This window comes from Uranotaenia lowii, chromosome 2, assembly GCF_029784155.1.
Source record: "Uranotaenia lowii strain MFRU-FL chromosome 2, ASM2978415v1, whole genome shotgun sequence".
Classification (NCBI taxonomy): domain Eukaryota; kingdom Metazoa; phylum Arthropoda; class Insecta; order Diptera; family Culicidae; genus Uranotaenia; species Uranotaenia lowii.
In genome coordinates this window covers 316,860,436-316,880,870 of record NC_073692.1, presented here as the reverse complement: position 1 = coordinate 316,880,870, position 20,435 = coordinate 316,860,436, and the positions used below count along the sequence as shown (strand labels likewise).

The 20,435-nt window shown below is 38.0% G+C and overlaps 3 protein-coding genes across 7 annotated transcripts in view; 2 read left to right on the top strand and 1 right to left on the bottom strand.

Moving 5' to 3' along the window:
* Window positions 1-13,248, top strand: part of LOC129740922 (TBC1 domain family member 16) — a 58,792-nt gene extending 45,544 nt beyond the window's left edge. Inside the window, exons 6-8 of the mRNA XM_055732568.1 lie at window positions 10,753-10,859; window positions 10,927-11,108; window positions 11,178-13,248. Coding sequence (XP_055588543.1) covers window positions 10,753-10,859; window positions 10,927-11,108; window positions 11,178-11,377 — 489 coding nt within the window. The 3' untranslated portion in view covers window positions 11,378-13,248. The remainder of the gene's footprint in view (window positions 1-10,752; window positions 10,860-10,926; window positions 11,109-11,177) is intronic.
* Window positions 860-3,723, top strand: LOC129740924 (uncharacterized protein K02A2.6-like). Its single transcript, XM_055732569.1, has 3 exons — window positions 860-879; window positions 1,559-2,551; window positions 2,624-3,723. Exons 2-3 carry the CDS (start codon window positions 1,606-1,608, stop codon window positions 3,718-3,720), a joined length of 2,043 nt encoding a protein of 680 aa, XP_055588544.1. The 5' UTR covers window positions 860-879; window positions 1,559-1,605; the 3' UTR covers window positions 3,721-3,723.
* A 54-nt stretch (window positions 13,249-13,302) lies between the features above and the next one.
* The window catches only part of LOC129742577 (E3 ubiquitin-protein ligase RBBP6-like), a 30,167-nt gene continuing 23,034 nt past the window's right edge, over window positions 13,303-20,435 (bottom strand). For all 5 annotated transcript variants that reach the window (XM_055734489.1, XM_055734492.1, XM_055734494.1 and 2 more), the window contains 2 exons: window positions 15,621-17,196; window positions 13,303-14,936 (listed from right to left, as the gene is read on the bottom strand). In XM_055734489.1, coding sequence (XP_055590464.1) covers window positions 13,749-14,936; window positions 15,621-17,196 — 2,764 coding nt within the window. In that variant the 3' untranslated portion in view covers window positions 13,303-13,748. The remainder of the gene's footprint in view (window positions 14,937-15,620; window positions 17,197-20,435) is intronic.

The following is a 20,435-nucleotide window of genomic DNA, read 5'->3' as shown; positions in this document are numbered from 1 at the left end:
ATCGACCTCATCGATACATTCAACCTTTGGTCGATTCCCTTCGATTCACTGGTCGGGTCCACTTCGAACTTCCCTATGCAACCAACATTCGTCGCTGGGGATCAAGTCAAGGCGAAAATTCGACAAAAGAGTTCGGTCAAATGGATACCTGGTAGAATCATCGAACTCAAAAACGGAGGGAAGTACACCGTACTGCTGGACAACGGTCGACTCATCAGATCTCACACCAATCAACTGAAGGCCTGGTTCATCGATGCAGCAGCACCGGTTCCAACACCAAATCTTCCATTGTCGGTGTTGTTGGATGATTTCGTTTGAGCTCGTACGATCTTTCTTAAAAAAGGGAGATGTGGTAGGCCACGACCACACAACCAATCAGAAGCTACTAGAATGTCACAGCATTCTATCATCACGCCAGGAGTACCGTAAACTGGGGGAACTTTGATCACTTTTTTCATTCATTTTTGAATATTTTGGTAGGGGATGATTTTTCGTAATATATAAAATTTTTAAAACCCTTACTGAGGTGAGGAGTACCAAACATGATCATTGATTGTTGTAAATTCAAAAGACATTGGTGGTAATAATTGAATGTTTGTTACTGTGGTGAGTAATGACTATAACCTATCGAAAAACTATGAACTGATATAATGACTTTAACAGGACAACACTATTCGAAGAGAGAACAATGGTCTGAGGGATTCAGAGAAAAAGCGTTGAAGTGAAGAGTCGGTGATTGATCGGGAGCCTTTTACTATTTGCGTCTTTTATAATAAATAGAATACATTTGTTACAACCTAAGTGTAATCCGGAATATTTGTACGTTGTGAACGGAGGGTACCACATATTGGCGACGAGTGTTGGAAGTCGGAAAATCAGGTAAGAACCAAATAAATATTAGGCCAATTTTTTCAAAGACGCTTCGGGAAGTTAGGTTAGGTGCGAAAAAAAAAGCACCAGGAAGATGAAAAAGTTGATTCGTTACAAATGCTTGTTATGAGTGATATTCTGCGTTACCTGTATTGGATTCTATTGGAATGATATAAAAGTGGCCAGTACAAGGGTACTGTGCAGAGCACTAGGCTGACAGAAGTCTGCAGTGGCGGTTTTAACCTGTGAATGTTGGCTGGTATATGAGATACCATGCAGGGACAGGACATTTCCTGTGTGTGAACTAGGACGGATCGTCTGGTAGATCCTTTTGGCCGGTATTCTATACCGTGCAGGGAGCGAAGTTTCGCGAACTTAACAATTATGGAAATTGCTTTTGGCCGATACATCTGGGTATCGTGCAGGGAGCGAAGTTTCGCGAAATAAACAATCTTGAGAATTGTTTTGGCCGATACATCTGGGTATCGTGCAGGGAGCGATGGTTCGCGAAGTAAACAATAAGGATTGTTTGGATCAGGTCCGCAGAATATCTCTAAGAAAGTTTTGACAAATCCCGAATCTATAGAAATAATTTGTTTCAAATTGATTGGCTAGCAAGTGTTCAAGAGGAAGTTAAAGATAAATTCGAACAGTTGACAAGTTTATACTATTTTTTCATTTATTTCAGCTTAAAATTCTGAAAACTGTCAAGAGAGAAATAAGAGATATTTCAAAATGGATAGATGGGATCTGCCTCCATTTATTTTCAAGGGCCTCCCGCAAACAGAAGTTCGCGAAAAATGGGTCCGTTATAAGCGACAGTTTGATTACATGGCTCTGGCAAATGCTACCACAAATAAAATTCGTTTGAAGAACATTTTCCTTTCGCGAGCGGGGCCAGATGTGCAAGAGGTTTTTAGTAGTATTCCGGGTGCCGATGTGGAAGAACGCCTGGGTGTCGATCCGTTCCAAGTGATGATCCAAAAGTTGGATCAATATTTCGCACCCAAAGAACACGAGGCTTATCAAAGATTACAGTTTTGGATGCTAAAACCAAAGGAGAAAGACGAATCGTTTGACAAATTTTTGCTTAGAACCGCTGAGATGACTAATATGTGTAATTTTGGAAACAGTTTGCAAGAGAGTAGAGAAATTAGCGTAATCGACAAACTGATCCAAACCGCAGCCCCAGATTTACGCGAGAAGATACTGCAGCAGGAAAATTTGAATATTTACATAATAACAAAACTTATAAATGCTCACGAGGCAGTAAAATTCCAATCTCAACAATTCACCGCGGCGTCCACCAACCAATCGAGTGAATTAGTGGTAAACAGGATCCAAGGTTTGTCGCGAAACGTATATCGACCAAATTTTCGAAATGAGTATCAAAACACACCTCGCGGCACGCTTGGCACCTCGTTTCGTAACTCTTACCGAGATGATTTAATCGCTTGTGGTAAATGTGGCTACAAAGATCAGCGACACCCGGATCGCAGGTGCCCAGCTTTAGATAGAAATTGCCTTAAGTGTGGCAAACAAGGACATTTCTTAATGTTCTGTCCTGACAGATATAGGTCACGGAAGCGCCAGGTGCCACACCAGGGTAACAATTTTCGAAACAATAGATTCAAGCGTCCAGCAATTAATGCTGTTGATACCGAAGAGAACGATGAATCAGGTATTCTTATTTTTACTATATTTGACTGTTTGTTGAGGAGATTTTAATCAATATGGTAATTCTTCTTCTTAGGTAATTTTCTGAACTATATTTCTAATAGTAAAGCTGGAGAGGAACTTCTATGGGTAACGATCGGTGGAGTGATGGTGCAAGTACTAATTGATTCTGGTTGCCAATACAATATCATTGACGATACGACTTGGAATAAAATGCTAGCAGAAGGAGTTGAACATGAAGAGCAACACAACAAAGACAAAACATTCAGAGTTTATGGCAAACATTTCCGACCACTTGTTACCCGAACCGTTTTTGAGGCTGTCATATCAATTGAAGACGACGCGAGACGAATTCAAAAAACAGCAACATTTTATGTTATAAACGAAGGATCCCAACCACTTCTTGGTCGCGCCACTGCCAAAGAGCTAGGAGTTTTAGTGTTAGGGTTGCCCAGTTCACGAGAAATGTTTGATGTCTGTCAGCTAACTTGTAGCAAACAAGTATTCCCGAAAATAAGAGGTATCCAACTAAGAATTTCCATCGATCCATCAGTAACTCCAGTTTGTCAAAGCGTTCGACGACCACCACTAGCTTTGTTGACTAAAATTGAAGAAAAGCTACATGCGTTGCTAGCATCCGATATTATAGAACCTGTGCAGGAATACAGTCCATGGGTATCTCCGCTAGTTACTATCCTCAAGGATAATGGAGATCTCCGCCTATGCGTTGACATGCGCAGAGCAAACATGGCCATCAAGCGAGAAGCGCATCCTATGCCAACGTTCGATGATTTTCTTCCACGGCTTAAGAAGGCTCGTGTCTTTAGTCGGTTGGATATCAAAGAATCATTTTATCAAATGGAATTACACAAAGATTCGCGTCATATCACAACTTTTATTACGCATTTGGGCATTTTTCGGTTTAAAAGGTTAATGTTCGGCATTTCGTGCGCACCGGAAATGTTCCAAAAAGGTTTGGAACAGATTTTAGTAACTTGCAACAATACGATAAACTTTATAGATGATATCCTTATTTTCGGGGAAAATTTATCAGAACACGACAAGGAACTTGATAAAACGCTAGCAACGTTGAGAACAGCAGGAGTTCTACTGAACCACGAAAAGTGTGTAGTCAGCTTACCTTCTCGGGCGCACCTTCGAACTGGAAACTGACCATAAGCCCCTAGAAACAATCTTTAAACCAAATTCACGACCGTGTGCCAGAATTGAACGGTGGTTACTGAGGTTGCAATCCTTTTCGTTCAAAGTTGTGTACCGTAAGGGCTGCAACAACATCGCAGATTCACTTTCGAGATTGTCTCAGAACGATTGTACCACAGATTTCGACAGAGACAGCCCTTTTCTAATTCTTGCGATTAAAGAGTCAGCGGCGATCGATACAAGTGAACTTGATAAAGCTTCGCGAGAGGATCAAGAACTACAGGCTGTGAAAACATGCCTCATAAGTAACAATTGGAATAATCCTTTGGCAAAGCCTTACGAAATTTTCAAAACCGAAATAGGTTTCACCGGAGATACATTAATTCGCAGAAGTAAATTAATTGTTCCAAAAGCTCTTCGAATTAGAATGCTAGACCTTGCTCACGAAGGCCATCCAGGGGAGAGCGTAATGAAACGCAGATTACGCGACCGGGTTTGGTGGCCCGGGATGGATCGTGAAATCGAGAAACATGTATCCTCGTGTGAAGGTTGTAGACTAGTGAGCTGCCCAAACAGACCCGAACCCATGGGGAGAAGGCCTCTTCCAGCCGGTCCTTGGATCGACGTTGCGTTAGACTTCATGGGTCCACTGCCTAGTGGCGAATATTTGTTAGTTATCATAGACTACTTCAGCCGCTACAAGGAAATAGAAATAATGAAACATATAACTGCTGAGGACACCATAAGTCGGTTGCGGAAAATTTTTACCAGGTTGGGATACCCAGTGACAATAACTCTCGACAACGCAAAGCAGTTTCTTAGCAATACTTTTGAGAATTATTGTAAAAAGAATAAAATTCATCTTAACTATTCCACACCTTATTGGCCCCAGGAAAATGGACTGGTGGAACGACAAAACCGTTCGCTATTAAAGCGACTTCAAATCAGTCACGCACTTGGACGAAATTGGAAACACGACTTAGAAGATTATTTGCTTATGTATTATACTACCCCCCATTCAGTGACACAGAAAACGCCAACAGAGTTATGCTACGGGCGAACTATTCGATCGAAAATACCATGTTTAATCGATTTAGAAACTGGGATAGCAGATGAAGAAGTTCAAGAAAAGGACATGAGGTCAAAATTGCGTGGAAAAGGAAAAGAGGATATGAAACGACGAGCGAGGGTTTCAGAAATTCAAGTCGGTGATACGGTTCTTATGAAAAACTTTTGTACGTCTCGGTGGTCGAGTGGTTAGCGTGGTAAGACGGTAATCGCTGGTCCACTGATGGCATGGGTTCGATTCCCATCTCGGTACTGGGTATTAAATGTTAATCTTAAGTTGTCCATGTCATTTATTCAGTCTGTAAGCCCAAATCGGCTAAGACGGTGTGTGTCTTTTTAAAAACTTGCTTCCCGGAAATAAGCTGACTACCAATTTTAACCCTAGTCAATACACTGTGTCTGGTAAAAGTGGTTCGCGTGTTGAGATAAAGAACAAGGCTACAGGAAAAGTGTATGAAAGAAACTCTAGCCACTTAAAGCGGATTGTTGACCCTGAACTCGTTTCGTCAAATGATATAGCACCAGATGAAAGTAGTTCAAGCTCTTCGTCCATACCCCCAACAGTTATTACCAATGACGAGATAGACAAGAACATATGCTCTAATTTCAGGAGCCGGAGAAATGTAAAACCTCCTACTAGGTTTCAAGACTACGTTGTTGGGAATTTGGATAGCAATTGAAAGGAGTTATGTTTTTATCTATAAAGAAAAGGAGATGTGGTGAGTAATGACTATAACCTATCGAAAAACTATGAACTGATATAATGACTTTAACAGGACAACACTATTCGAAGAGAGAACAATGGTCTGAGGGATTCAGAGAAAAAGCGTTGAAGTGAAGAGTCGGTGATTGATCGGGAGCCTTTTACTATTTGCGTCTTTTATAATAAATAGAATACATTTGTTACAACCTAAGTGTAATCCGGAATATTTGTACGTTGTGAACGGAGGGTACCACAGTTACAAAACCAGATTTCGAGTTTCGGGGTAACTTTGATCACTATGGTTTTTAAGTACCGCAACATCTCAAAAATTTTTGTTATGGTGCCAATAAGCACACAAAGCATAAACATTAATAACAGTAATTTTTGTTAGGGCTATACTGAGTTTTTCAACGTTTTTTTCAAAAACATTTATAGTCAAAAGATGGACCATGTTGCTGCATACATCTAGGGGTAAAAATTATAAACATTTCTCAATTTTTTTTTTGCCTTAAAAACAAATAAAATTTTACCTTCATGCAATTCCCAAGGCCCTCGCACTGTTCTCATGTATTTTTTTTTTCTTCAAATTGAACCATTTGATAGGGTTTAAGCCATTTTTACTAAACGGGATTTCTCATGGATATACACCGTTTTTTTTTTCAATATAAAAACATTATCACCAAATGACCTTAAAAATAACACTTAAACAAAACCTAAACAAAGAAAAAAGTTGAACTTTCACATTAAACAACCCATTTGCTCCTAAATGCTTGAATTTGATCAGGAGAGATGTTTGTTTGTGAGCCTTCGAAAAACCAGATATTTTAAGTTTTTAAAATTACATTATTAGGAATATCAAAAATCTTCTAATAAAAACCAAATCTAGCTTATTCGTAACTAAATTTATAGGCTTTCAAACGTAGTAAACAGTTTTCAGATATTTTAACTTTTTGCTTAGTTAATGATGATTATCTGCAAAAATTTCATGTTGATCAAAGTTACCCCAGTGATCAAAGTACCCCCAGTTTACGGCTATGTGGTTTATCTATAGGTGCGGACAAGACTACCGTTGCACGAGTGTGAGAATCAATTTTTTCAATGTTTTGATTGCTACGTCACAAACGTTCAAGTGCGTCTCGACGTTGGAGTCGCCTTGCCACGACAGTTTTCATACGTGCTCGATGGTATGATCTCGAGCATCGATTGGAAGTTATAATCAGAATGTGCTCAAAGTCAAATCACATGTTTGGTATCCTTCCATGCAAAAGCGGTTAGACAATTTTCAAATGATTTAAGAAATCTAACACATCTTGTACTGTTTGTACATTTTGAGTCGTTCAATTACGAAATTCGTTCGAAATTCCGAGATACTAGCACTATTCTCTAAATCAAACTATTAGATCTTTGAACTGAACCTGAATACAGTATGTGAAATCTTGATTTGAGTTTCAAATCTGATATGCAAAACCTGAAATGCGCAATTTTAAAAACCTGAGCTCTTAATCGAAATGTGATCATGATTTTTGCACAGTTTATTGGCATCTGACTTTTTATAAATCAACTTTTTTATGAACTCACAATAAAATTTAAATCTGAATTTTTGAAACAAAAGCTTTTTATAAAAAAGATAAAAAAGTTTTTTTTTAGTAACTGAAAAATAACAATGATTCTGAACGGTATTCCTCTAACTCCTCAACGAATTCTGTTCTTCCAGCATTTTCTATAGGGACTTTTTACCCATCATTGCCGGTGGTGTCGATTTCAGGAAACGTTTTTCTGGACAAAATTTTGGGAGCAAACGAATCCTTCGGCAGCTGAATCCGTTAAACTACTTCGAGAACCCGAAAAATGAATTTGACAACTGAAATCTGAACCGCATCGGGACTAATTTTGTATTCACAACACGACGGCATCTCGAAAATTTATAGTAACATTCTATCATGGTAACGTCAATAACAAACATTCTGGGACGTTGCTACAGTTTCATCGATACGTTGAATTTTGCCACCGCGACGGCGTCGTGTTACGTCACAATCGTTCATAAACAACTGTATGAATACAACGAACTAACACTAAAGTTTTTAGTTGACCCCACCTATAGATAAACCACATAGAGTTTACGGTACCTGCTGGTATAAATACCACCCCTTGTGTGAAAGCTCTGTCATTCGGTTGTCACACTTGCTTGAATAAACATCAATCTAGTTTAGTCTCAAGTCTTTTATTCTTCTGGGAACCCGACACATAGGGCCGTGGTAAAAGACCTCCACTGTTGACGATCCGGAGCCAGCGCACAGTGGTCCAAAAGGGCTAAAAGTGGAACTTTTTTCGTAGCGCCTCTGTCTTTCATCTTATCTCTTAAGTGTCTTCAGAACATTTGCTTCTTCAAACATGCTTCATAACTTGAAAGCATCAAAAGTTAGTCAAAGTCCACTATAAAAAAATTGAAAATTCTAACTTTTTTATTCCAATAGATAGAGCTTTACTTTATACTACAAAGTTGTAGAATACGTGAAAATATGAAACTTTGTTGAATGCATCAAAACTCTATCTCTTTTCAGATCAGAGTTAAAAAGGTTTTATTTTGAAAGTTATATAAAAGTTAGTTTTTTAAACTTAACTATAGTTAGATGAGGATTTACATAAATTAGATGTTCTGAACATTTGTTGAGGCATTTGAATCATATGTTTTGCACAAGATTTCAACTTTCTACGACGTTTTCTAACCAAGTTATTGCAACTTTAAGTTTTATTTTTATTCAACTTCACGAGCGTTTATTGCAAAAACGTGCAAGTGGATTTTTAAAACTAATAAACCACATTGAAGCTTGAACTAAGTGCATCAAATTGGTGTTGGTTCCATTTGTCTCCACGCGCTCGTATTTGAACACAACAAGCATATATTTGATGTGTTTCACGTATTTCCATACGAAAAATGGAAAAATTGATTTCCAGGCTACGCAGATGCTGCGCAAAACGAAGGCAGAAGGCAGTTGAAAATAATTTTTGTATGGAAACACGCAAAACACATCAAACGTATGCTTGTTGTGTTCAAATACGAGCGCGTGGAGACAAATGAAACCAACACCAATTTGTTGCGCTTAGTTCAAGCTTCAATGTGGTTTATTAGTTTTAAAAATCCACTTGCACGTTTTTGCAATAAACGCTCGTGAAGTTGAGTAAAAATAAAACTTAAAGTTGCAATAACTTGATTAGAAAACGTCGTAGAAAGTTGAAATCTTGTGCAAAACATGTGATTCAAATGCTTCAACAAATGTTCAGAACATCTTATTCATGTAAATCCTCATCTAACTATAGTTATGTTTAAAAAACTAACTTTTAAATAACTTTCAAAATAAAACCTTTATAACTCTGCTCTGAAAAGAGATAGAGTTTTGATGCATTCAACAATGTTTCATATTTTCACGTATTCTACAACTTTGTAGTATAAAGTAAAGCTCTATCTATTGTAATAAAAAAGTTAGAATTTTCAATTTTCTTATAGTGGACTTTGACTAACTTTTGATGCTTTCAAGTTATGAAGCATGTTTGAAGAAGCAAATGTTCTGAAGACACTTAAGAGATAAGATGAAAGACAGAGGCGCTACGAAAAAAGTTCCACTTTTAGCCCTTTCGGACCACAGTGCAGCGTCTTCACCTGGTCTCAGTCAAGATTCTCGTCGACTGTTCGGATTTCAGCGGCTAGGCTTCGCCGCCACGAATTTCTGGGTCTGTCTCTTCTTCGATGATCTTCTGGATTCCAATCTAGCGCCTCTCTGCAAATCTCGTCTTCATCTCTTCGCAGCGTATGCCCAATCCATCTCCACTTACGTTCCCGAATCTCGATTTCCTGTAATTTGTAATTTGTTAATTACAGGTGATTTATTTTGGTTGCAGTTTTCAGTGACACGTAATAGTCAAATTTTTTTTTCTGTGTACAACTACAACTAAACTAGATTCAGCTACAAATTAAAACTTTTTAAGACCTATGTTTATCCTTTGTTTATTTACAGTGATTTCGTTTATTTGAACGCATTTGATAGATCTGTAAATAAGTTGCGCGTAGCCCTCAACTCCTGTGTGCGATACATATATCTTCAATTTATCACGTTATTCTCGAGTTTCCCATCTTCAAAAAGTTCTCATTGGTTGTTAATTCGAAAATTTCTATAAATACGATCATCCGGGCAAATTTTGTCAACACTCGAAAATTCCTCAATAAAAATCAAGAAAAAAAAGAAAAAATATCATCAAAACTCATCCATAGATTTTGAACCGTATTTTAGGTTTCCAAAAAACCGGGCAAAATTCGGGCATTTTACAATGAAATCCGGGCAACCGTGCCGGGCCGGACTGTTCTCAAATTGAATATTAAATATCCAGGCAAACCCGGATAAAATCGGGCAATTTGGCAACCTTATGTTAGAGGCATTGTAAATTGGAATAATCTTCCAGTTAATTTAAAACTAATCAACAAGAAATCAGAGTTTAAAAGAAGTCTGCTAGAAGAATATATGGAGTAAAACGACATGATTTAAATTAGAATTGCGAAAATGGAACGATTTGCATATTAGTTTAAAAAACAACAAACATCCACCACATTTTAACATTTGAAAAGATTTCAATCTTACGTTACATAAATAAAACAAAGTTATAAAGTTAAAGTGAAATTTACAAGCATTTTAAAATGCGTTTCATTGATCTAGAAAAAATAAAATAAATGGAAAATCAAAAGATAAAATTTAGTGCCGAAAACCTTAACAAGAAAAAAATCAATTTCCAAAAAGTCTCTCTGTATTTACATCGAATGCTTGAAAAATGATACGAAATCATTATTCACAACTTGTTTTCACGATCTCCACTTGCTCTCTGGAGCCACGACGAAACTATGTTATTTCGAGTACGATTTAGGATCAATAATCACCAAACTGTTTAAAGCTGTTTAAAAGAAAAGTTTCGTCGATCGTACCGCTTAATGTTTCAATTTATCACAATTTTAAGATCCAGAGACTAGATTGACAGATCTAGCTAAGTTTTCAAACTTATTTTCTCAATCTTATTTTTTCGGAAAGTTTTCTCGGATAACCTTTTGTTTATTTTTTAACGAAGAAATCTTGTTTTAACGGACCAACTACTGACATAATTTTAACTAATTAATGAAATGCAGACATGTGTAAAAATATCAGTAAGGAGCGCTCTAATCTCTGGAGCCACTATTTTAGATTTTCAAGTGGTTTTTAATCAATGTTTTGTTTCTTTGTTCAATTTTCCAGTGTTATCTGAGGGAATTGATACGACTGATGGTTCCTAGCTTCTACAAGCACCTCCAAAAGCACACCGACGCAATGGAATTACTGTTCTGCCACCGTTGGATCCTATTGTAAGTAACGCAAGTTTTTCCATATCTTTAACTGGACATTTAAAATTTCTTCCTCCAAATAAATTAGATGCTTCAAACGAGAATTCACCGAAGCCGTCGCCATCCGAATGTGGGAAGCGTGCTGGTCCAACTATCTGACCGACTACTTCCATCTGTTCCTGTGCCTGGCAATAATCGCCGTCTATGCGGACGACGTCATCGCCCAGGATCTGCGAACCGACGAAATGTTGCTGCACTTCAGTTCACTCGGTGAGTTTAGGACTACCATTTAATGTGAATAAAATTACTGATCTTTTTTTTTATTTAAATTTCATACAGCGATGTACATGGATGGTCAGTTGATTCTGCACAAGGCCCGCGGATTGCTGCATCAGTTCCGTCAGTTCCCGAAAATCCCCTGTACCCTGTCAGGATTGTGCAAGCGATGCGGCCCCGGAATGTGGGACTCGGGCCATCACCCGTCGATCGAGTGTATAGGACACTTGGACCACGAAACGTGTGCGTTGGCAATGGATTGAAGATGTTATCGAACGGACACCACCAGCTAGGAGATGGATTACGAGGCTGCACCAGTTATGATCTGATATACATGTAAACCAAGCTTTATTATGTTTAGTTTTAGCGTTACATAAAATAGCAAATAATGTGATTATTAAGCGAAAAATAGCTTTCTTTTAAAGGTATAGTTATATTTATTGCTTACGAAATAAGAGCGTATATAGCTGGTAAGGGAAATATTTTACCTTCACGGAGAACATTCCAATTCGAGTCTGCTTAATTACTATATTAGTAAAGATGATTATTTATCGTTCACTAATTAAACAGATGTTTATCTTCAGTATAGAGGGCGATCGAGAAATATCTTGCAATGCAATCAATCAAAAACAGACAAACACATTATCGCTACTCCTGAAGGAACAATAACTATAATGTAATTAATTGAGCTATGCTTACACGCCGCTAGGTAGCATCCTTAACAGCAAATAAATACTAAGGTCACAATCAAAATTGAACACTATCCTCGGATTAAAATCTTAATAACAAAAACACAAACAGACAAACAGCAATCAAAAGTGCTTACCTTTGGCATAGCTGACAGTGTATTTTAAGTTTGCGCAAAACCGAACAAAAAATCCAATTACACGAACAACAACCCAAAGCTAATGACAGAAATTATACAATAGTCTGGTAGAGCAGCAAATAAATACCTATAAACGATACAGTAAACCAAAAAAAACGACATATTATAGTAGAGGTATATTCCAGAGAAAAAAACCAAACCCTTAAAGAGCAACGGTAAATTTTATCAGAAAAATTTAAAAAGAAAGTTTATACTTACCATATTGTTGGATGTTACTTCTTGACATGTATTTACACATAGACACACGAGAAAAGTAAAATTTTATAACCATTATGTGCTATATAATCTGTAACGGATTCTGTCGTCGTTGGTGGGTCATCAGAAAAGATTGCTTACACCGTATATTAGTTTTTTTTTAGAGAAAAATCTTAGAAACCGCTGATTGAGCTAGAACAAAAAATAAATAAAAAGGACGAAGACATAGTATATGCGAGACTAAATTTGGTGATTTGATTACCAACTATTATAAATATGAACAGAAATATTTCGCCATATCATTATAAATTTCTTATAATTTAAAATATTTACAGCACTGACATCTGGTGATTGATCTCTTTATCGAGCGTAGGTACCTACTAATATTTTCGTTTGGGGATACTTTCATTAGGTTCTTGGAAACAAATTTCCAAGGAATTTACAATATTTACTTTTTTCAAAAATTGAATCACCAAATACATCTCGAAAGTGGTTTCAGTTACCTTAATATCTTTCGAAAACAGCTTAGCTCAACGCGACGACTTTGGAGAAAAACAAAAACACACTACCTATTTATCGGTTCAGAATAGAATCTATAGAAGCCAAGGCTTAAGCTCTAGACAAATGAACTATCTTTGTAGACAAATGCTTATTTCTAAAAGTCCATCACAAACCTTCAACACATACACACACAATAGCAAAAACACAAAACTACAAGCAAAAACAAATTAACAGAAAAACCAACTTATGACGATCGAATTGTAATATTAAATTGATTCCCAAAGATAACGAAACTACTGAATATAGCAGAAGCAGATAGGAGATGGGACAACACGATGTGGAAAATCTCAATTTTACTAGAATATCAAACAAATAAAAATTCTATGCTCTGTGAACGATTTTCTGTTGTCAAAATGGGAACGCCGTAGATGGTTAACTTGTATAAATGAAAGCGGAAGTGTTATCTATATAATAAGAAATGGAGAGTTGTCTCACGTTATGGTACTGTATAAAGGAAAACAAGAAGCTTCAAATAAAGTCTACCAGACACAAACATAATAAATAAATGGACCTTTCTCTAAAAGAAATAACCCCGAGTGTACTTTAGTTTTTTTTTATTTATTCATCATTGTTTTCAAACGCAACGCCATTTTTCCTGTACAGAGTGTGTACATTAAAGTAAATACATTAGCATAGGATAGAATGTGTATTTGCGTAAGACCACACTCACTTGTGTACGGTATAGGGTTCAGCAATTCAAATTCATGGATACACCCGAGCTCACCTAATTTTGTTTTATGTGGTCACATAAATCAAAAGTTATCAATATTTTTAAATTGTTTCTTACTAATATTCAGTTGTAAAATAAGGATTCACTTCAGAACGTTCGAAAGGATCATAAACGTCTAAGGTTTTGTTCGAAAAGTTTCGAAATCAGACCAAACCAAATCTTGGTAAATTCAAACAGGCCAATTCAGTTGGAGATGCGGTTTGCACTCTATTGATGGAATACTGTATCTCTCGAGAATAAATAACTCAAGCATTCTTCGCTTTCATTCTTTACGGTGTTTACGATCCTTTTTCTTCTTTTTGCTAGATTTGGATTTCTTGCTCTTCTTCTTTTTCTTCGCTGCTCCTGAATCATCCGAATCGGAGCTAGCGGATCGCTTCGAGCGTTTGCGATCCTTCTTATGCTTTCGCTTCTTGCGTTTTTTAGTTGTTTCTTCTTCAGATTCGCTGCTGGAATCCGATGAAGACGACTCCGAATCGGACGAGCTGGAGTCAGAAGAACTTGCAACTTTGGCATGTTTCTCTTGTTTGTTTTTCTTCACCGGTACTAGTGCTTCCATAACTTTATCTGTGACGTCTTCAACGATCCTCTTGCGGCCTTCTTCTCTTCTAGTAGATGACAATTCTTGGCGCCTGTCTCTTTCGACTACCGGAGATGCATTTCTATGGCGACGTTCAGGCTCCAGTTCTGCCTTTTTGCGGTCAATATAGCTAACAGACCTCTCGGGACTCTTCCTTGAGCGTCCTTCATCTTTTCGAGTCCGTTCATCAAATTCTTTATTATCTCGTCTACGTTCCTTGTCCCGATCACGTTCACGGTCCTTGTCTCTTCTGCCAGGTGAAACTGGCCTTTCATTCCTACCTTTATCGCGACTCCGTTCACTACTTTTTGGAGCCGTCTGTTCTCTACTCCTCTCCCTAATACTACTGCTTGCACCGCCGTCACGGCCTGATCGGCTATCCTTGCCCCGATCTTTGCGGTCAGCATCTCGTCTCTTTTCCGTAGAGGATTCTCTCACTGCTACCACAACTCGACGACCACTTTCAACTCTCCGACTGCTGGTAGACCTGCTATCGTCACGTTCATTCTTTACATTCTTGCCTCCCCGTTCACCCTCTCTTGATCGGCTTCGGGTTCGTTTTCTACTAGCAATGGAATCTCCACTCTTAGAACCACCCAATGAGGCCAACGCGGAACTAGTAGCTTTGACTTTTCGCACTGGTGGCGGCGTTCGGGACCGTGAATACGATGTGGTAGAATTACTGCTACCACGAATGTCCAGAACTTTGCTGCCCAAACGTTCCTTGATCGATGCTCGAATCGGAGAGGATCGGCTTTTGGACACTTCAGAGACCGCATCAGCACAAAGTCCATCACTTCCGTTGTTACCGGGCTCCGGTTTAATTTCAACCGAGCGTTCCGCGTGATCGGCGTTAGTCGGCACAGTAACCTGCAAAGCAAAAAGCCAATAATGATTTGCAAAAAGAGATTTTCTTAACGGATTTATCCTGAATTATGATTCCAATATTAATTAATTCATTTGGAGGAATTTTTGTATTAGCCATCCTATTAATTTTGTATAGGACTGTAAAAAAAAGTGTTGTGTACATATTTGAAAAAATAAACGTTAAAAACAGAGTGCACAGATCAAAGCAAGCACTACATAAACGAGCGCCAGCTAGACTTGTCCGAAAATTTGACAATATGTTTGTCGATTTCATGTTGGCTTTCAATACAGCACTGCTGAGTCTTATGCTACGTTATCTCGCTCAAAGTTTAATACAATGTGTCCGAATTGATTGCCACTGGAGCTGTACAATGTTGCTGTGCTCATTTATCATATTGATGAGTGCACTACTAATGAATACGAAGCTTGTTCATCGAGAAGAACGACAACCAGTGTGAGTAATTATTTCAAATTTAAATACTATTCTCCATAAAATTCTTCTTAAACTAACATCTTCAGGTCAACTGTACATGTCCATATTTCGATGGAAACAAGCAGCCGGGAAACTCCACAAATTTCAAGCCACAGAGACATTGAAGAGTAATCAACAGTCCCGATAAGATTTAAGTAATTCCATTCAATTTATATTTTGATAGAAATGTAATGTTTATTAAGAACCAGCCTTACCTGAAACCGTTTGAAGTCTTCTTTCTCGGATTTGATGTCAAGTGATACTTTGTCGTCGTCCATGGGTTCATTTGCGTACAACTTTTGTCGGTCGACGCTGATCTTCTTGATCTCAATCGGACGAATAGCATTGATAGCCCGTGTAAAGATTGCATTTTCAGCGCGTTTCAACACTTCGTTCGTAACCTTGTTAGAAGAATCATACTCCTGCTTAAGGGCCACACCCGGATGAAGCTCGTCGACTAAATGCTTCCGATCAGAACTGGAAATGATCGCCGATTCTTCATCCAACTCCCACTTGGACAGCTCCGGTATTCCAATAAACATGCCACTCTTGGGTGGCGAAGTAGTTTCACCTTCCTCTAGTTCACCCTCGAAATCGAGGTTTGCGTGCAGATCCAGAATCGAATCGGATCTTTTGATTTCCTCCGAAAGATGATCATCGGCTGCAACTCCACTGCTGTTGACCATGTCAGCTTCTTCCTCTCCAAGATTTTCTAAAATAGACTTCTCTAGCTGATCTTCTTCGTACTTGTCCGGAATGTCCGAATAGAGATCATGACCGGCGTCATCATGGCTGGTATCAACCGTTTGATGTTGGTTCGGTTCTTCTTCTCCTTCTTCCTGATTATGACTGCTGGAGGGTTCTTCTTGGTAAGAATAATTTGCTCCCTCGGAATTGGATTTGCTAATGTCTAAGGAACGGTGATCTGCCAAAACGAGGGTGTCATCCAACTCGACACCTCCAAACTCTTGAGTTGTGTCGACTTCCGGCTGTCGTTGATGATGAGGCGAAATCGCAAATTCTTCCCGTTCGTCCCCCTGCCTTGGGGTTATTGGTTGTTGGGAACTATCGGCTTCCTCTTTTTCAACCGTTTTTCTTTCCTTTTTGCGCTCTTTGGATTTTTCCTTATCCTTTTCCTTTCGATCCTTCTTGTGCTTCTTCTTCTCTCCATCTTTATCCTTCTTTCGCTTCTTCTTTTCCTTATCTTTTTTCTTCTCTTTCTTGTCCTCTTCGCTGGAATCCCGCTGTTTGCGTTTAGATTCCTTTTCCTTTTCCCGTTCTTTTTCTAACAAGCGCCTTTCCTTCGCCGCTTCACTTCGTTTCTTGTCCTTGTCATGGTGTTCACCTCTTTTGGGTTTCTCTTTTTCATGCCGTTCCCCTCTGTAATGATCCTCGGAATCCTCTTTCGAGGGTTTCTTCTTACCAGCGCTCAGTGGTTCTTTTTCTCGCGAGTGAGATCTAGCCAAATGATGGTGTCGATCATCATGAATGATAGGAGTGTGGGCCCGCTCTTGATCTCGATTCTTCGGAGTGTTGTGATAATCGTACTCTTCTGAAGGATCAGCCGCAGCAATCGGCACAACAACACCCGAGGGTCCTCGATATTCCGTGTCCTGCTTACCCGACCAACTGTCCTGCTCTTCGAAACCCGGTGGCGGAGGTTCAGAACTGGTCGCGGGAGCCGACTTACTCGCCGCAATTGGTTGTGGCTGACCTTCATAGTACGACTCCACAGGTTTTCCAGCATGACCCATGTAGGCATTACCATGCGGTGCATCCCTAGGCGGATATCTGCAACGAAAACATTCAAAGAAATAACCAAAAGGAAGAAAATATTCGTTAGATTACATTGTACAAAACGTTAAAGTAGCGAAAAAAAATCACATAAATAAGACCGACAAAAATCCAGAGCGAGCCGAAAAACACACTTGAACCAAGATTTTCTATTGTTTCAACAAATAAAATACGAAATCGAGTGTAGACCCATTTTAGTTTGATATGCAGTGGAATTGATACTATTTTAGTTATTGAATTAGGCTTCAGTATTACCTTTGATGGTGACTTCTTTTGGTAACAGCTTCTTTCCTCGATCCAAAATTTAGACCAATGATCTGATTTTTTTTTTCAGTAGAGACCCAGGACAACCCACTGAAATTTATCCGACGTTTCGATGGTTCCGAAAATGTATTTTTGATAGGTGTTGATTATAAAAAAGTTGTTCGATTTTTTTTAAACTGAGAATTGAGCTGATATAATCTTAATCTTATTTAAAAGTTTGCCCTAAACAACATTGGAATAACTGTTGATATTAAATATGATAGGATGCGCTTATTAATTTTAAAACTTCCTTGCTGCCTTCTCGATATGCGAAATCGGCTAGACAATACAATTTATATCAGACGACATAAAAAAACTACAAGTGAAGATTACTAGTATAGTTCAGATCAATCCTAAAATCAACTCGAGTAACATAGTGAAAATGTTTCGAGCGCAATTCAATACAGCACTTCACGAAGATTTCTGAAACAAGGCCTGATTTTCGAAGATCAGACACGAATTCTGTACGAGGATTCAGAGATGAACGGTGGAACGCGTGTAAAACTTTGGACAGCAAAATTTGTCATATGCAAGATAGTCAATCAACTGATCGCATCACAGCCTGTGAATTAAAATAGCCTTGACATCAGATGAAGCTCAACGTAAAAAGCGAACAGGACATACTTGGAGCTACTTCGAATAATTGATCAACCAAACCATAATGCTTCCTCCTTTCAGCAATGTTTAACCCCTAATCCCCGTCCCAGATTTTTCTACCCGTTAGATTTGACGACTCTGACTAAAAACGCTATAACTCTCTAATAACCAAATTTATAATTTTGGAAACCTCGTAATGTAACTCAAATATAATTCTCAGGCAATATTCAGCTATAATACCGTACCCTGGGTTCCCATGGGTCACGGCGGCGGTGTGCATGCTTGTGATAATGATGGTTTACTATCATTGTCCTGAGAGGGTCGTTGCACACATCTTGTCAAGCATGGATCATAATATGACTCAAATTAGAAGGCGTGATGGACACCTTTATTTAAATTAAATTAGCGGTAGGTTCAATGGTGTTCCAATTTTTCATGATCCATGCTGATAAGATGAATGGGAGTTGAAACACTTGCCCTCCCTTCCGTTGAACAATGGGAAAATTTTGTAGTGAAAATATCACATTTTGCCGATTTTTTTTTGTGATACTTTTCAATAGGGCATGATCTGTTTGTTAAGGTAGTTAGCTAGTTTAGTTTCATAGAATTAGGATGTTTCAAGTATTGCTAGGTTAGGTATCGGTAATGGTATTCGCCTCCCCAATGCTCTAGAAAGTGTGCATTTGCGGTTTATGAATTTCGTTGGCTTATTCTTAAATCAAGCATTTTACAAGAACTAGGGGCTCATTGGATGGGAATGCTGTTTTGACAAATATGATATTTCAGTTTGTAATACACTTTCGACATTTGTTTTTATTTATTTATTTACTTTTGGTAGATCTATACATTTTTCGGTTAGGATTGAAATTCATAAATCAAAGTTTAAAATAGAAAATATGATTTCGATAAGCAAGAATGAGTAGATAGTTCAGATAATTTATTTCGGGCATTTAAAAACAGGCACACGGTTTATTTGAATTGAACCCCTATCGTGTAGATTAAGTATTAAAGTTTGTTTGAGAAGTTGACCACAATTAGTGATAAGGTTTTAAAAAACAGCACTGTTATTTTCCTGTTCCGTTGATAAGTTGACGATATTAAAATAAGCTTAAATGCTATTTAAGCTTATAGTTCATGGTTGAGACACCTTTTCTAGATTCTGTTTTTATGATATCCTAATTGAGTTATCGAATAACCGTGTAGTCGCGTAGAATCAATAACTTGAATATATTTTTCACTTAGCAAATCTATAATTATTTCTAAATCAAACTAGGAAGAATCCAAATTTATGGAAACGAGTAAGGTAGATGACAGGTAGGGAAATTTCAACTACGGTAAGATAGTGAACCCTTCTGACAATGATATCGAGGCGTTAGCATATGATATCATATTATTTGATACCATACTGCTTTTGCTCGGTTGAATTGAAGGTTGGGTTAACTCGAAGTTCATATGGGGCCCACCAACCGTCCTAGTCCGTCGAGCACTATCTTATCGCTTCCCCTAAACTGGTGCTTCAGAACCCTCGGGCTCTGTTGCCGCTATCCTTTTCTAAGCTATACTACTCTCATTTAAAATTTTCCTCTTCTGTCCCCCGTTCTGTTTTTCCTTTCCGGGTCAGCCAGGCGCTCATAAACCCATAAACAAAAAAAAAAAAAAAAAATATTCAGCTATAATAATAAATTTTCACGTTATTCAAAGTCATAAGAAAAATAAAAATTTAAAAAAACATGCTTCGAGGGAAAGATGGTAGATCAGCTACCAAATGCTAAAAAAAAAATCCCTTAGTGCCTTAGTAAGCTGAAGTTGGAAGCTATATGTTGCACATAAGGATATTTTTCTTTGATTTTTTTTCTGAGATCATGCCAACAAAAAATGTAAAAAATTGTTTTAAAAACCGTACTTTTCAATCAATCAGTCAACCGCCAACATTGTTTCATTGACAGAAAAATTTCAAAGAGTGCAGTGGATTCTAAAGTTGACGTAATTTGACACATTTTGGCAGCTTTGGAATCTCAAAATACGAAACACAGATTTTTTGCAGAATTTTCAAGAGTACCTGTTTTTTAAACTTTATGTCAGTTAGCAATTTCTCAGATTTTCTTACATTTAAAATTAACTTTGCACTGGATTTTGGGTATATCAACCTTTTCCTTCCCATGATAGCACAGGTGATCCACAACTTTGTACAGCTCGCATTTGAACTGGACGTCTTGGATCCAGTGCTCAAAACTGTTGACATGCTTGGATGAAAGTGAAATAATTTTCCATTCACTGTTTTTATGAAATTCGTATAGGCTAACATCATTTTATTTCATCGTCTTTCGAAACACGTG